The sequence below is a fragment of the Chrysemys picta genome, chromosome 1 (genome assembly GCF_011386835.1).
Source record: "Chrysemys picta bellii isolate R12L10 chromosome 1, ASM1138683v2, whole genome shotgun sequence".
NCBI classification, from domain to species: Eukaryota; Metazoa; Chordata; order Testudines; family Emydidae; genus Chrysemys; species Chrysemys picta.
Window position 1 is genome coordinate 172,187,267 of NC_088791.1, and position 18,239 is coordinate 172,205,505.

An 18,239-nucleotide genomic window follows, 5' to 3' on the forward strand; every position below is an offset into this window, starting at 1 on the left:
AATGGGGAACAACATGAATCAGGTGAATAAATGAAGTCCAAAATGATCTTTGGCTTTTGGATGAGATGTGTTTAGACAGAATATAAACTGCTATGATGATTTATTTATGTTGGAAATTGAGAACCTTAAAGTCGTGTTGTTTAAGCTAATCTCTACCGGTAGTTGCTAAATTCGGTCTTATCATAGGCAATTGAGTTGTCTTCATTTGAATGCCACAGCAAATCACAAAAGTATATCTACAACTCCACTAGAGATGACTCTTGTAGAGAAATCACATTTTTTCTGAGTTTACAAAAGAAAAAAAATATTTGTTTGGACCCCATAAGCATGGCAAAGCAATACTAAGATTTTTCACAAAATGTGCCGGCTGCCCACTAGGTTACAGATCATTGGTATTATAGCATTAAACCAGTGCTGGAAATGAACTAAAATGAACAACACATATGGTTCGAATGTAGCTTTAAGCCATAGCCCACAGAAAGAGCAGTTCCACAGTGGAAGCTCCTCTAGGACCCCACTGAAGTGCAACCTTTGCAGTACCCATGGAGAGAGAGAGAGAGAAAGAGAGAGAGCAGTATACATTCTTCAGACATAGAATGAGCTTACTAAGTGGTGCAGATGGGATGGGCTCATGATATTTTGATTACGGGCAGAATCAATAAAAAAGCAGAACTTTATCATCAGTTCAAACTGATGAAGGGGGAAGTGTGTTGTGGTGGGGGAGATAGATGATTGTCTACCAGTTTTACTATAGATTGGGTAATATGCAGCTGTTGCCACTCTTCCTGTGGCAACAATTTCAGAATATGACTGTCAGGCACTGCCAACTATCTGCAGAATGCACCTTCCCTGGATGCTTTAGAAATGTATATTCTCAGTATCCTCCAAAATAAAGTGGAAGATCTTTGGCATCCTTTTCAATAAACTATAAACATGCGAGGTCTTCCTGGAGAATTTGTCACCTTTCTCATCCCATAAAAATACTTGGTCTTATAAGAGTCCTCGTTATCTCAGAAATAGTCCCTGTTATATTCATCTAGTCCATTCCCATCTGCCAATATAGATGTCAGGAGCTGCTGTGTAGATTCTGAATGGCTACAGTGTCAAGGTTGTTACAGCAAGTATACAGCATCAAAGTCACTGGTGCAGGCTCTGCCAATGAAGATTGTCTGCTACTACACCAGGAAAGTTGACTCATGGGACACAAACCTCAATTTCTGAGCTGACTCATTTGGTTGAAGAAAGACACCAGGCTTACCAATACTATCTCCTGTCTGAAACTGGTTCATCATTGCTGGCTTTGGATAACTTGATTGGTTGTTGCCGGAAGCTGAAGGAAGTGATAGTATTCTGTACAGAGTAAAGTGAGCCCTTTTAAGGAAGAAATCAGCTTGGTGCTTTGGCACAGAGGAAACACCTCCTGTGAGGAATCTGTTAAACAACTCTGGAGTGGTGCATCAAGAAACTGAAGGTGAAGCCTCTACACAGTTTGGTGGCCCTAAATCATGTCTAGATTGGCTCCCCAAAGATTTTGAGGTGTGTTTTTACGGTCTGTCCCAGCAAGCCCGCTTCATCATGGTCAGCACCAATTCAAAGCTGCAGTGCCCAGTTTGGATGCCCAGCTTGGCTCTCGAAACTGAATCTTTCAAGCATTCTGGACCAGGCTTCCTGGAAGTGTTGGAGGCCAAGAGACATTTAATATACTGTATCCAGAACCTGGATGATTGTGGCAATATCTGTGAGCAGCTGTCACCCCTGAAGCAGTCAAACTGCCCAAAGGCACTGCAAGAATGAGTCATCCTTGTATATCAAAGACATGTTTTTACCTCATCTGGAGTTTCATAGAATCATAAACTCCAAGGCCAGAAGGGACTGTTGTGATCATCTAGTCTCACCTCCTGTATAACACAGGCCATAGAACTTCCCCAAAATAATTCTGACAGCATATTTTATAGAAAAATACCCAATCTCGATTTAAATATTGCCAGTGATAGAAAATTCACCATGATTCTTGGTAAATTGTTTCAGTGGTTAATTACTCTCACCATTAAAAATGTATGCCTTATTTCCAGTCTGAATTTGTCTAGCTTCAACTTCCAGCTACTGGATCATGTTACACCAGGGATCGGCAACCTTTGGCACACTGCTTGTCAGGGAAATCTGCTGGCGGGCCAGGACAGTTTGTTTACCTGCAGCGTCCACAGATTCGACCAATTGCAGATCCCACTGGCCGCAGTTTGCTGTTCCAGGCCAATGGGGGCTGCGGGAAGTGGCGCGGGCCAAGGCATGTGTTGGCCGCCGCTTCCCGCAGCCCCATTGGCTGGAACGGTACACTGCGGCCAGTGGGAGCTGCGATCAGCCAAACCTGTGGATGCTGCAGGTAAACAAACCATCCCGGCCCACCAGTGGATTTCCCTGATGGGCCGCATGCCAAAGATTGCCGATCCCTGTGTTACACCTTTCTCTACTAGACTGAAGAGCCCATTCTCAATTTTTTCCCCTACGCAGGTATTTATAGACTGGAATCAAGTCACCCCATTATCTTCTCTTTGTTAAGATAAATAGATTGAACCTTGAGTCTTTCACAACAAAGCATGTTTTCTAATCCTTGAATAATTTTCGTGGTTCTTCTCTGAACCCTTTCCAATTTATCAACATCCTTTTGAATTGTGGACACCAGAACTGAACATGATAGTCTAGCAGCAGTTGCAACAGTGCCAAATACAGAGCATAACCTCTATACTTGAGATTCCCGTTTATGCATCCAAGGATCACATTAGCTCTTTTGGCCAGAGTGTCACACACAGAGCTCAAATTCAGCTGATTATCCTCAACAATCCCCAAATATTTTTGAGAGTCACTGCTTCCCAGGATAGAGTCCCTGAGCCTGTAAGCATGGCCAACATTCTTTCTTCTTAGATGTATGACTTTACCTTTGGGCATATTAAAACGCATATTGTTTTGCTTGCACCCAGCTTACCAAGAGATCCAGAATGCTCTGTATCAGTGACCTTCACTATTTATCACTCCACCAATTTGTGTCATCTGCAAATATTATCTGTGATGATTTTATGTTTTCTTCCAAGTCATTGATAATGTTAAATAGCGCAGGGCCAAGAACCAATCTCCTTCAAGCTGCTTGGCAGTTTCTTCTAGATACTAGAAAATACCAGGGAAAATAGGAGATAAAACTATGAAACTCTCTATGAGCAAACAAGGAGGGAACCAAGACTCACCAAAGCAGGGAGAGCTGCAGGCATCAACAATCCTGGTACATCAGCTAACACACATGGTGCTGAACAAAGTCTGAGAGAACATTTCAAGAAAAGAATAGGCATAAGTGGACTTGAAATCTGGGGATGTAGCCAAGGCCAAAGGCACCAACAGTCTGCTTGGAGTCAGTCACATAACTGTGGGTTCCTCCTTTCTTTGGGTGGCAAAAATTGCAGTAGACTGACAGCATAACAAGCCAAAAAAGTGGCAAGGAGTTCCAGGATATAGTTTCTCTGAAGATGCTAGAGCAGGGGTCGGCAACGTTTTTGGGCAACGTAAGCACATCGCTCGCCCGCGCCGCTTCTCGCCGCCCCCATTGGTCCAGGACGGCGAACCGCGGCCAGTGGGGGCCGCGATCGGCCGAACCTGCCGCGTCAGCAGGTAAATAAAACTGGCCCAGCCCGCCAGGGTGCTTACCCTGGCGAGCCGCGTGCCGAACGTTGCCGAGCCCTGTGCTAGAGAGTGGTTCCATAAGAACTCATTCCTCAAAATTCTGAGGTAGAAGCTCACTACAGCACCACTGTGGGGTTCCTACAATTCAGAGGGGGACAAGGGTGAGATGCCCTGGGCTGGAATTGAAAGTACAGAACTTTGAGAATTGCCACCATGCCCACAAGTAGGGGCACAGACACCAAAAATGGGCATCTGTTGAGATTAGTGGGGATCTGCTGAGATTCATATCAGCAGAGAAACTCCTCCTGAAGTGAAGTGTTCCTTCAATGGTTAGTGAGTTACAATTTCAAATGCAGTATTAGACAACTACCTGACAACTGAGTGTGGCACTTCAAGGGGATTAGAAATTCAACCTTCTTCACTACTCAGATACAGCAATAAGAAGAAGCAGTGAGAGGCCACCTGCTTCAGTCCTGGCACCACAGAAAGTTATTTCTTTCTAGAGCTATAGTGAACCATATTGGACCATAGGATCAGTGTGGTGGTCAACTTCCTGAAGCTATTTGGTGCCTCTGCTTCAACGTTATGGGCAGTGAAGAAAAGAAAAACCAGTGACTTCCCTGCAGCCACTGGGGAGGTGAGCAAGAGGAGATTGAGGAGAATGAACAGCCAAACCTATAAAAGATTTGCGCTTGTTACAATGTTAAAATCACTTTACTATAAGATGGTTGCAGTGTATCTATTTAGTGTGTGTGTATTTCTGTGAGTGAGAAAGGTGTGTCAATGTTCCTAGATGAGTGGAGCTTGTGTATGCATTTGGTTCTCTTCATGTGTTCATGCATGAAAGTCCAAGACTGGCAGTGCATACATACGTGGGGCAAATGTTGGTTGTTGGAGTATTTCTTTATGGATACCAGTGGTTTGTGTCTATGTGTGTGTTCTTGTTCGCTTGCTTATTCATTATGAAGTTGTGCAATAGTTTAACATTACTCCATACTGTCACTACTGACACTAGGAAATTTCATATTATGCACACACAAAAGCACATTTTCAGTCAGAGATTATGTACCGTGATTCCCCCAAGTTTACGAATGCATGCAAAGTTTCAGCCAAAAAGGAATCTTTTTTTAAAAGTCATGCATGAGTAGAAACAAGTTGATCTGCAGCTTAACTAATGGTTTCACTATTGTAATACTGCAACAAAGGGCCATCAGCCAACTAAGTCAGATTCTACTTGAATTAGCTTTATTTATTTATTTTTGTATTTACATCTAAAAACATTCAATTAATAATACTTATGTAATACTTGGATTTGTCAAATATGGAATATATCAGAGTTCTTCGTTCTCTTTTAAATCTGGCCTATCTCAACATAAATCTCTGAGTCCTATCCTTTATCTTTTAATTCCTATGTAAAGCCTAAATACCTATGCTAAGTTTTCATATTTGAGTGATGTATAGTGATAAGATCAGCAAGCTTAAACTGTTTAATTTATAAGAACATAAGAACAGTGATACTGGGTCAGACCAAAGGTCCATCTAGCCCACTATCCAGTCTTCTGACAGTGGACAAAGCCAGGTGCTCCAGAGGGAATGAACAGAACAGCTAATCATCAAATGATCCATTTCTTGTTACCCATTCCCAGCTTCTGGCAAACAGAGGTTAGAAACATCATCCATGCCTATCCTGGTTAATAGCCATTGATGGATTTATCCTAGTTCTTTTTTGAACCCTGTTATAGTCTTGGCCTTCACAACATCCTCTGGTGAGGAGTTCCACAGGTTGACTGCGTTGTGTGAAAAAATACTTCCTTTTGTTTGTTTTAAACTTGCTGCCTATTAATTTCATTTGGTGGCCCCTAGTTCTTGTGTTATGAGAAGTAGTAAATAACACTTCCTTATTTACCTTTCTCCACACCAGTCATGATTTTATAGACCTCTATCATATCCCCCCCTTAGTCGTCTCTTTTCCAAGCTGAAAAGTCCCACTCTTATTATTCTTTCCTCATATGGCAGCCGTTCCATACCCCTAATCATTTTCTTGCCCTTTTCTGAACCTTTTCCAAGTCCAATATATCTTTTTTGAGATGGATCGACCACATCTGCACACAATATTGAAGATATGGGCAAACCATGGATTTATATAGTGGCAATATGATATTTTCTGTCTTATTATCTATCCCTTTCTTAATGATTCCCAACATTCTGTTCACTTTTTTTGACTGCCGCTGAACATTGAGTGAATGTTTTTAGAGAACTATCCACAATGACTCCAAGATCTCTTTCTTGAGTGGTAACAGCTAATTTAGACCCCATCATTTTATATGTACAGCTGGTATTATGTTTTCCAATGTGCATTACTTTGCATTTATCAACATTGAATTTCTTCTGCCATTTTATTGCCCAGTCACCCAGTTTTGAGAGATCGTTTTGCAGCTCTTCGCAGTCTGCCTTGGACTTAACTGTTTTGAGTAGTTTTGTATCATCTGCAAATTTTGCCACTTCATTGTTTACCCCTTTTTCCAGATCATTTATGAATATGTTGAATAGGACTGGTTCCAGTACAGACCCCTGGGGGATACCACTATTTACCTCTCTCCATTCTGAAAACTGAATTTGAATAAAATAGCTAAACTATACTTGCTATAAAGCAGGTATACATTGGAGTCTGGGCACATAAGTGACATTTTACTCAACAATGTTCCTTCAGAGTTAAAAAAAAATACATAAGGAACTATATGTTAAGGATAAAACTTTAAAATCATCACTGTTAAAAATAGGAAAAAATCAGAGATTTAGCAATCTTCAGGGTGAAAAGCACATTGTTAAAGAAATCTTAACTACATTTGGAAATTCATAATCAGAAAAAAATCCCTGTGTATAACACAGATAAAATAAGGACTTCTAGGTCTTGATTCTGTAATTGGGCCCACACTGTCAGACCTGCTACAAAGCAGCCTAACATATATAATATCTCTTTTTAAAATTATTAAAAATAATGGAGGAGAAAAAATGGGAGAAGAAGAAATGGTAGGGGCAACTTGAAACATAAATATATTAAAAAGCAACAGAGGGTCCTGTGGCACCTTTAAGACTAACAGAAGTATAGGGAGCATAAGCTTTCGTGGGTAAGAACCTCACTTCTTCAGATGCAAGTCACTTACTTCTGTTGGTCTTAAGGGTGCCACAGGACCCTATGTTGCTTTTTACAGATTCAGACTAACACGGCTACCCCTCTGATACATAAATATATTACTAATTTTAAAATATTTAATGGTATTAAGGAATCTTGTATTTTTTACCGCAGCCACACACCTATTTCTAGCACTAGCTTTGAGCTAGTGTGTGTATATTTACCTGAGATGGGAATTACACCTCCCAGCTGCAGTGCAGATGTCCCCTGTGGTTTGCACAAGTCCAGGCAGGGTGGAAGGATTTGTTTTAGTATACTACATAGCCCAGAAGAGTGAAGAGTTTGCAAATAACCCACCCGTAGGGTTGGAATATTTTGCATTTATTTGGGTTCTCTTTGGATTTTGGGCACCCCACAAGGGATGGAACTTTAATGTGACCTCATTGGAGGCAAAGTCACTTCAAACCAAAAGATGTTAGAGGCTGGGTAGATCGGTGGAACACCAGGAGGAAAACAGAGGCAAAGCCACTGCTGTACTGCACACACCCTAAAGGGTTATGCCACTACAATATTAGAATAAGAAATAAAATACTGATTGGTCCAACAACAACACCTAAGGGTGGTCAGAATGAGAGAGATTCCTTTATGTCTAGGAGTAAAGTACTGAGTACTGCAGATATATGAAAGTGAGGTAACAATTTATAATCTTCTTTTCATGGCTAATTTTTGAAGATAAAATGTTCATAATTAAGTTTTATTTCTTTGTAGACTGACTCCTTTTCTTCAGATTCCTCCTGATTCTATGATGAAGTTATAATTCTCTGTCTATAAGATTATAGTATGTTTCTGGGGCATGGGTATGGTGTCAGAAATAAAGAATTGTGAGCTTTTTATACTAGTGTAGAAAAAAGAGGGGAATGCTTTAGAGGCATTAATGTTCTCTACTGACAAATATTTAAGACATTTTATGACAAGGTCTAGAGATAAAAAAAATATAGAGAATAGTTAAACACTACTTATTGGCATAGAAGCTGGGACTAAGAGTGCTGGGGGTGCAGCAGCACTCCCTGGCTTGAAGTGATTGCCATCATAAACACAGTTTACAATTTGGTTTATTGGCTCTGAGCATCCCTGCTTATTAGGCATTTTTGAATATAGAAGAAGTTTTAGCTTTTATGTATATCTTGATTAGAAAAAAATTCAAATAGCTTTATCCTATTATGAAACATATGAAAGAGAGCAAATTACAGGGTATATGGTTTATTTATCGAACTTATTTTTTTTAAATGTTTCCCGTCATACTATAGCAACTCTAGCAACCTATAATATAAGAACAGAGTGATGGCTGATAACCAGTAGTAAACACTTTGCATTTATAGGCAATTATAGAAGCCCAAACGGGTAATCTATCAGAGCATAACTCTGATAGATGCCTTTGCCAGATTGTAATTAAGAAAAAAAAGATAAGTCGAGGGAGATAATGTGTACTGCAGAACCATGCAATGAAAATCAAAGAGTAGAAGTGGAAACTCACCTTTAACTTTGTTCTTGGTAGCAGCCGCTGGAACCAAGGAAAAGATTGCACAAGGAGAAGAGAACAAAGATAGATTAGACAGAGGGTCTACTTACTAAGAATACAGAGAAACTTTATCAATATTGATTCAGAGCTAACAAAAACTATTTCTAACATTATTTGACCAATTTATTTGAGGCGTGTATAGTTTCTTCTGACCGATGGTTCTGTCAAGAGAGATGACCTGTGTTTTGAATTTAGTTAGTATATGACCAAAAAAAAAAAAAAAAACTTTGAAAAGTATGGCAAGAAGTACAGTACATTTACCATTAATCATAAATATCAGTTTCAACATTATACATACACCTCTACCCTGATATAACGTGACCGGATATAACACGAATTTGGATATAATGCGGTAAAGCAGCGCTCTGGTGGGGCGGGGCTGTGCACTCCAGTGGCTCAAAGCAAGTTCAATATAACACGGTTTCACCTATAATACAGTAAGATTTTTTGGCTCCCGAGGACAGCGTTATATCGGGGTAGAGGTGTATTTCCAAACTCTAAAAATGTATTAGTCTTACAGGACAGTTTTCCCTGTGAGTGCTCCATGCTGGATTGCATAAATGGCATGGCAGGCATTAGTTCCCCTCTGATTCTATTTCTCAGAGTTTTATTTTCCTGTATATTTGGATTTTTTTTAAATGATGAAAAGAAAATAAGCTAAATCTTACATTTGTGCAAGGATATGTAGACTGAAGTTTGTCCAAAGGTTTTACAGGCCTATTTCCAAATAATCTGACAGCTCTGAATATATATATCCAATTGTTGCTAACCTATGTTATGTAACACTTTGTACCTAAACATATAGGATTTCACTGTGCTGTCATCTTGCCTAATCCTGCATCCACAGAAGTGGAGTAGTGCAGAATCAAAGCCTACTGTGCCCAGCCATGAAGGAGAGTAAAAGGTTCCCACTCCCTTAGATGGCTGCATATATTGTGCACGGATTGTGGCTCTCGCCACAAAATGGGAAAGATGGGGCTGAGAGCCAATACTCTCTCACATTAGAAAATGGGAGTGAGGAGGAAGAGAGAGGAGGGACAGGAGTAGGTGCAGCCATGGCTCATTTCCTTCCCATGCACTAGCCATCCAAGCTGGTTGGACGTGCAAGGGAGCAGAAGCATGCTGTATCTTGTCAAGGACTCGCACTGAGTGAACAAGAGGAGCTCTAGAGAAATTGTGCCTCAGATAGGTGTCTCTGAGGCACAATGACAGCAGTGCTCCCCTGGAGTGGGACAACTACACACACTCCATACTCAGGATGGTGTGTAAGTGTACAATCTAGACATAAAGATGAAGAAACACATGACGTGTATTTCCACATTTGCCTTCCCTCCCATAAATTTTCTAAAGATCATCATGAGAACTATCTTCCATTATCCAGGCTATATGCCTACTAGTGCAATACATAATATAGAAGTATTAATAACCAGAGACTGAAATTTAACCTGAGTCACTCTTGTCAAATGTAGATTGCACTAAGATACTATGGGCAAGATTGTGCCTTTAGACTCAGCCCAAAGCATAGGGCGCACTGTGACACTGCACTGCTCCATGAAGAACTTTGTGGAGGAATTGTGTCTCAGAAACTCACAATTCCTCCTCTGATACCCCCTGGCTTGGGGGAGGGAAAGAATTACTTCACCCCTTTTTGGGGTGCCTCTTACTCCCACCATGCACCTAGCCACCTACTCTTCCCAGCAGGTATGGGGAAAGGAAGAACCAAGATAGAAGAACCAAGGATCATCAACCCCTGCACACACTTTCTGCACCTTCCACTTTCACTTGTTCACAAGTGGGAGTTTCAAGCAGCCCTTCCTTTCTTCCCACATCCAGAGCCATTCCAGCAGCCCTCCTTTGGTCAGGCACGTAAGTGTTAGGGATGGGGGGTAGAGAACAATCTAACAGTGAGCCGGATCCATCCTAATTCAAGACTGTAACTATATTAACTCAGTCACAAAGTGTTTGTGGTTCCCTATCTTTTAACGATCCACAATATTTAATGGTTTTGAAAATCCTGAGTGGGACATGAGACCTGAAGAATTTGTATCTACAGTACACTAGTAAATAAAAGATATGCATGAGTGAGGCTGTACAGTATAATTGGAAGTAGGCCAAACTACCAGGCTTGTTAGCCCAATTATAATTTTCTGCATATTCAATACAAGTGGCCTAGATGACAGTAATGTTCTTACAAATGTCATGTTCAATACTTGTAAGGTTTTTTTCCCATTGACAGAATGGTCCAGTTACAAGTCAATTGGTAAAGTTCACACCACACAACAGCCAAATTAGCTGAAAGTTGTCTTTACAAATATATTTCTGTCTACTGCATGGAACCAGCTGGGGCTCTTTTCATCAATGTTTCACCCACCACCTGATGCTTGGCAGGGACAGAATTATTTTTCCTCTGTTGTCACTTATATGAATGTTTTCTTTTGTTTAGGTGGGAAAATACTTTCCTTTTTTAATATCTATTTTTCCCTTATTATTCTCTCTGAATTTCCTGCAGTGAGGCGCATTACAGAGAAGAACTTTTGATTTAAAGGAGCTATTTTTCCCCCTCATCTCCTAAAATGTCTTGATATTTTTTATTCTCCTCTTTTCAGTATCATTTCACCAAACAGGAGGAAGGAAATCAAAGAGGAATTTGCCAACATTTATATTATCAAAATTGCAAACTGAAAAAGGAGGGATGGTCTTGTGATTAAAGCACAAGATGGGAGCTCAGAGAGTGAAATTCTGACCCCACTGAAATCAATGGTAAAACTCCCATTTACTTCACTAGTGCCAATATTTCACCCAAAATATCTGCATTCGGTTTCTGGCTGCATCACAAGATGCCCTATGTAACCTTTGGTAGGCCACTTAATCTCTCTCTGTGCCTCAGCTCTCAACACTCCCTTTCTTGCACCTTTCCTCCCTTTGCCTGTCTGATTTATTTAGGCCTTGGCTACACCTACCCGCTAGTTCGACGGCTGGAAATCGAAGTGCTCGCCGTCGACTGCGGTACTCCAGCTCGGCGAGAGGAGTACCGCGGAGTCGACGGGGGAGCCTGCCTGCCGAGTGTGGACCAAGGTAAGTTCGAACTAAGGTACTTCGACTTCAGCTACGTTATTCACGTAGCTGAAGTTGCGTACCTTAGTTCAAATTAGGGGGGTAGTGTAGACCAAGCCTTAGTTTGTAAGCTCTTTGAGGAAAGGATGATCTCTTAGTATTGAATGTACACAGGGGTGAAAGTAAGCCGGTACGGGCCAGTACGGCCTACCGGTAAAAAGTGTCCGCCAGTACCGGCCAGTACCCAGCTGACTTTAAAGTGCTGCCACGGCAGTGCTTTAATGTCACTGCCCCTTTTGTGCCCCCATTGGTGGCTCTGCTGGGTCCCTACCGGCAGGCCGCCAATGGGGAGAGGTGGGGAGGGTGGAAGGAGCAGCTGCCCCAGGGCCAGCAATTTAAAAGGCCCCAGGGCTCCGGACACCGCTGCCACTACCACAGCAGCAGCCAGAGCCCCTGGCCCTTTAAATTGTTGCTGGAGCCCTGGGTGGCACGGGCCAGGCAGTGTGGAAGGGCTGGCTGGGGGACGCTGACCCCTCCAGCTCTGCCCCTTCCACCTGAAGCCCCGCCCCTTCCGGGAGCCGGAGCTGGTCCCCATACTGGTAAGTCTTCGGCTTTACTTTCACCCCTGAATGTATAACACCTAGTGCAACAGGTTCCTGATGTCAGTGGGCAACCCTGTCATACAAATACAATATAAATAATAAGTGGGTATAATATTTTGGGGATTAGACATTTTCTCCCTCAGTCACCTGCATGATCTCCTTTAGCTGTATCTCTGTTAGAAGCAGTTAAATTAGCAGAACAGAAATCCAGTTCCAGTTATTCAACTCATTCCTGTCCTTGCATCTATCTGGAGACCATTTCCTCTGCAATGGAAACACTTCAAACTACATTTGACAGTTGGTTCAAAATTAAACTATTTCCAATAGGATTGTAAATTCAGAATAGCATTATTAGCCAGGTAGGAAAAGGTGATGAGATGGATGATAAGATTAAGGATTTCTCTATAGAGAAGGATAGCACTAACAGGAGTATTTATGAAAGTGAACATACTTGCTCATCATAAAATAGAATTTATGGGAAACATTATTAAATGTACAAATATTCGGATATTGTTGAATCTATTGATGGTTTGCCAATTTTTTTTATTTTACTTTCATTAGTTTCAGCACAGCCTTCTTTAAACATACTGAGAGTGAACCATCCACTTTTTAACAATGTCTCTCTTTTGCCATATGCTTCTAATGTAACTAGAACTATTATATGCCTCAATCCTGCAAACTCAGCTGTATGTCAAGTTGCTCATTTCTGTATGTGATTGTAGGATGGGGGCCATTGTCATTTTCACCACAAAGATTAGCTCAGTGAGTAAGTCTGGAAATGCTAAGACAGTTTAAGAAAATTAAATTTCAATATTTCATGATATTTTAAAGTAAATAATTGACAATAAAACTTATTAGCTGCAGCACAGGTACTCTCTTCTCTGTGATGGATTTGGTGCCTGCAATAATTTATGAATACTATATCTTGACCTGGTTATTGGGATATTTACTGTATGACTATCTTGGACTAAATCAACAGAGCTGCTGGGAAACAAACGTGAAAGCAAGACTATGACTTGAGGTAATACATCCCTCAACAAACACTTTGGGGGAAGGTTGTTGCAAAACACTGAGGGAACTCATAAAACTGGTTTTGGACAGCAGGTCCAGGCCCTTAGAAGTGAGAACAAAGACCTTTGGCTGGTTTTAAAGAGGCTCCCAAGGCCCAGGGAAGAGAAAGTTAAGAAGAAGAAGCAGAGACAAACCTACAAGAAGTTTGGGTCTGGAGTAAAATAGGCCTGCCAAGGAAAGAGTGGGTACGACAGACATGCATGTAGAACTTTTGTTGTCTTCTCTTATGTTTTGATCCTACCATTAACATTAAACAATACTTTATTTTAAGAAGGCTATTTTGGGTCACTGTAACAAACTGGACACAAGCTCCTAAAGGGAAGAAAAGCAGGTGCCCAAACCTAGCTGAACCTGTGATCTAAGAATGATTGAATATATGCTATGTTATAGAGTATGGCCCAATTCAGGAGTGGGAGAATCACCAGATTACAAATTCCACAAAACTCTGCTAAATTAAAAATGTATTTTTTGCTATGATAATGGCAAAATATTTCTCCCCTTATCTCAGCTTAAATAAATTAATAACAACTTATTAAAAAAAATAAATAACAGAATTTATTTCCTGTAGGTGAAAACTGGATTCAATAATACATTGTGTGTTTTATTTTTTTATGATATATCTTTCTGAGTTTTTGCTTTTGTATGCCAACATTTCTAAATTACATTCTTTGAAAAATGATAGTTACAAAATACTCAATATTTTGCCCACACTCAGCTGTCTTGATGGTGTTCATTTTTATGGACATTTTTTAGAAGGATTTTATATAGATTTTTTTCCTTCTCTTTTATTCAGTTTTGGATTTTGTTTTTTGAAAGCCTGTGTACTTGTAATTATTTCAATAACTCAATAAAAATAAATGGGGAGAAGATACATTTCCATCTGCTGTCTAGCTTACCTAATGTTTTTCTGGTGAAAGTGAAGAGACAGCAAAGCCATGTATGTTTAGGTTCTTGAGAAAGGCCTTCAGGTCAAGAAAGTGTCTTTGGTTTCATCTCAACTTTATATCATATATGTTATTTATGCAGCTAAATAAGTTCCTCAGTACACTACTACTATAACATGACAGCGCCATATTTTCAAAAACAGAAGGAACATGAAAGCCAGTCACATAATCAATAGACACAATATGTTTGCCCTTTCCAGGAATTTCCTCACATTCATAGCCCATCAAAAAGACCCTTGTGCCTAAGACTCCAAATATGGAATTACTATTAACTTCAATGGAAACCACAAACATGAAAGATCTTCACATTTGAGCCCTTTACTGGCTTATAAAAACATTGCTTCCACTTGATTTTCACGTTTACATCAACTCAGATACACTGACTATAACTAGAGCTAGATGAACTATTGCTAAGAAAAATATTTAGACACAAATGGCCAGTTTTCATGTTCACAAAAATATATAGAAAGTGGAGACAATTTTTCTACAAATTTGATTTTTTTTTCCAGTGAAATTTCCTGTGAATGATCTCTTGCCTATTAGGTTGACTGAAAAATAAATGTCTTAAGTACTGGTCTTAACTGTTTTTTTTTTAATTGAAGTGGATTGATTGGTTGTGACTAGTCACATAAATAATATGGTATAAATTCTGATTCTCTAATTGGGTGAGCTTAGCCTATGAGACCAGGAGGGCTAGCACAAACCATTCTGACTCATTTTCTCAGAAGGGTTTTTTTGTATTCTCTTTAAGCCAATCCGGGGGGGAGGGGGAATGCTAGCAGCAGTTGCAGACAATGGCTATGCATCAGTCTCTGTGTGCTAGGAACAATATTTTATTGCCCACTCTGATGCATAAATTATTATATATGGAAAATAATATGATTCTTGCTAATAGGTGCTATTGAATATATACAGTCTGATCCAAAGCCCACTGAAATAACTAGACAGATACCAATCAGGTTCAATGGGCTTAGGATCTGGGCCATTGTAGCAGGGTGCTGGTGCAAAAGCACCTAATTACCCCTGCTCAGCCAGCTCCAATCAAGAGAAATAGATTGGGGCTGGTGAAACAGACCTGATGCCTGGCGTGGGGATTGGCTCCATCTGCAGGCCTGACAAGCCAGCAGTTATAAGGGCTGGGAACCAGAAGAAAAACCAGTCAGGGAAAGGTCAATCTGCTAGCTGTGGGCTGACTGCAGAGGGAAAGAGGGAACTAACGTTTTTGCCGCCCCAAGCGGAAAAAAAAAAAAAAGCCGCGATCAGCGGCACCTCTACTGCCGCCGCTTCATCATTCTTCGGTAGCAATTCGGCGGCAGGTCCTTCCCTCCGAGAGGGACTGAGGGACTTGCCGCGGAAGAGCCGGATGTGCTGCCCCTTTCTGATGGCCGCCCCAAGCACCTGCTTGCTGCGCTGGTGCCTGGAGCCAGCCCTGCCTTGTATAGAGCTCAACGCTGGTGGTGGGAGAACTGTGTGTGTAAATAAAGCCACGGGTGCTGCATAACCGGAGGTCTCTCTGCACTTTATTGGGACAGCTAGCGGGCCCAGGAAGAGGGGTGGGGCAGAGGACCCATCACAGCCATACTTAGCAATGACAGTTGGGTTACCAATTTATGATGAATTGTGTAAAAACCTTATGGAATTGGAGCCAATTCAGAAAAGATACAAGAGAATGATTAAGGGATTAGAAAATATGCCATATAAAATCAGCTAGTTCACCCCCACCCTAATATGCTATGCTATGTGGTAACAATGTTTAACAAAGTTACTTTTAAAAGGTATGTTACTGTTTAGATTTTACTTATACTGGTGGCTTTTTGAGGGTATATTTTATTAGGTAAAGCTATGAAAAGAAATATGCAGAAAGAGCAGCATTTCCAACATTATTTCTCAATGCTGCAACTTCATGTAATGAGACATCAGTTTAGTGGATTTAAAGCATCTCTTTTTCAATCAATGTCATGTAAAATATGTTTTAAAAGTATTAATTAATGATCTAGTACAATGACAGGGACAAGAAAGTTATAATAATTATAAACATCTTTCACACATGTCATGCTGAATGACAATTTTTTTTAAAAAAAAATATGTCACTAGTTTATCATATGCATTGACTCTTCTGGTTACGTGGTAAATTAGTAACTGTAGGATACTGAAGAATATTCAGCTCCATAGTCAGTCTGAGAAGCATGCTATAAATATAGTAATTTTGTCCTGAATATTCATCATAACTAGCATGGAAGAGATCAGCAGTATCATCTTGGAGCATAAACCTTGCTAGAGTGCAGGATACCAGCTGGAGATGATAACAAATTAGTTGAGGAGATTTTGAAGTCTGAAATACATTACACAGTATATTACTGTGTGGTGAGACTTGAAGATGAATATAATCATACCCTAAAGGCTCCTGTAAAAGGAATCTAGATAACGTGATTTGCCTGTCTTACAATACTACTATTATGTGTGTTATAATGCAACTAGACACACTTCTACGGGCAATACAAATTGCAAGCAAGCAATTTATTACCATGTAACAGCTGGCTTTCTATAAAATATTGAGCAAGTATTACTTGCACATATGTAATATACAATATAAACAAAAATAAATGCCTCTGGTCTTCAATTTTATATTTAACCAAGGTATCAAACAATTCTGGAAATACTCATTAAAGAAATACTGTCAAGTACTAATTTAAAACACCCCACCATATTATGTTAGGTTATGTCCTGCAGGTTCTAAGGACTTATTTCTACCTTCAAATCATCTTTGCAGATCTTTTAAGCATCTGAAGATCTTTAATATAATTTCAGCACATCTTGTGCCCTATAAATATTTTCCTTCATGCAAAAAGTGTGTATACATAGTTCAGCACAGAGCATCTGTATTTATATTAGCTAACCAACAATTGGAGAAGGGATGGGGATGGGTACATTTAGATGAATTTAGCAAAAACACATAAAAACAAATTGGAGCCAAAGTTAAGGTTGATAATTAATAGTGAGTAATGCAGGACGACAGTGACGGGGAAGTGGATGGATCTCTTAAATGTTCATTTTATTTATTTAAACAAAAGGTTTAGAATTATTAGTATTTTAAGAAGTGTAATTCTGGGCTTTTAGCGGAGCTCCACTGAGACATACTTTCAGATTTACCTCTTTTTCAATTAAAGTTTATGTTTGAGAATTGTAAATTTCCTTTACATCTCAATAGTCATTTAAAATGATCTTTAAAAATTCTCCCAACAAATTACTGTCTATTTTGTCAAGAAATATATGGAAAGCTTTTATCCCAGTCTTGACCCTGATACATTATAATTGCTCCTCTAGGACCTTTTAAAGTGTGGGTTTTAAATCTGATGGAATGTAATAGCCCCTTTGGAGCCATTGAGGTCTGTTGTATAATTTACAGATGTTATAATAGTCTAATAATTGAAGGTGTGTGTGTGTGTATATATATATATATATCTTCAATTATTAGACTATTATATAGACTATATATATATACACACACACACACATATATATATACTGTATTTATGCAATGATAAATTATTCTATGAAGTATATTTTCAAGGCCTGTTTGTGCCTCTTTATAGAGACACTTGAAACAATATGAAATAGCTGATCATGTTCAAAAATATTTTTTGAACAATTACTGCAGATGCTCATCTTCTATATGAAATCTAATTTAACCAAGTGTCCCTCAAATATCTAAAGATATTGATCTACTTTAAAACCATAATAAAAATATTACTTTATATTTATTATACACTGTGTCATCCATGCCACAGTCGCCAACTTTCACGTGGTAAATAAGCACCCCGGCTTTCACAATAAGCCAAAAATCAAGCTAATCCCATTTCAAAACAAGGCCAAAACAAGCCAGTCACTAAGAACCCCAACACTTGATGTGACTAGTTCCCCCCGGCATGCAGTCTGGGACTGTGGTGGGCCCGTTGTGCACCCCTGACTTTCTCCCTCCCTTTCCCTTGTTTGCCCCTTGCCCCTGCTACTCCCTGCCCCCGTTGCCCCTGCTTGCCAGGAGCCGATAAAAAAAAAATAGGAAGCAACAAGCTACAAGCCAAACAAGCTATAAGCCAAAAACTAGCCAACAAGCAACTCACAAGCCAATTAAGCCAGAAACAAGTCCAATTTCTGCGTGTTTTTCACGGGTTTGGCATATCTGATCCATC

The 18,239-nt window shown here is 39.9% G+C and overlaps 1 protein-coding gene across 20 annotated transcripts in view; it reads right to left on the minus strand.

Annotated features, from left to right (window-relative positions):
- CADM2 (cell adhesion molecule 2) overlaps nucleotides 1-18,239 on the minus strand; it is a 1,056,973-nt gene that overhangs the window by 311,554 nt on the left and 727,180 nt on the right. For 11 of the 20 annotated variants that reach the window (XR_010594295.1, XM_065575361.1, XM_065575336.1 and 8 more), the window contains one exon: nucleotides 8,334-8,360. The exons of the other annotated variants lie outside the window; for them this stretch is intronic. Coding sequence is in view for 8 of the 11 variants with exons in the window: in XM_065575361.1 (XP_065431433.1) it covers nucleotides 8,334-8,360 (27 nt within the window). In the remaining 3 variants the exon portion in view is untranslated. The remainder of the gene's footprint in view (nucleotides 1-8,333; nucleotides 8,361-18,239) is intronic. 20 annotated transcript variants of the gene reach the window in all.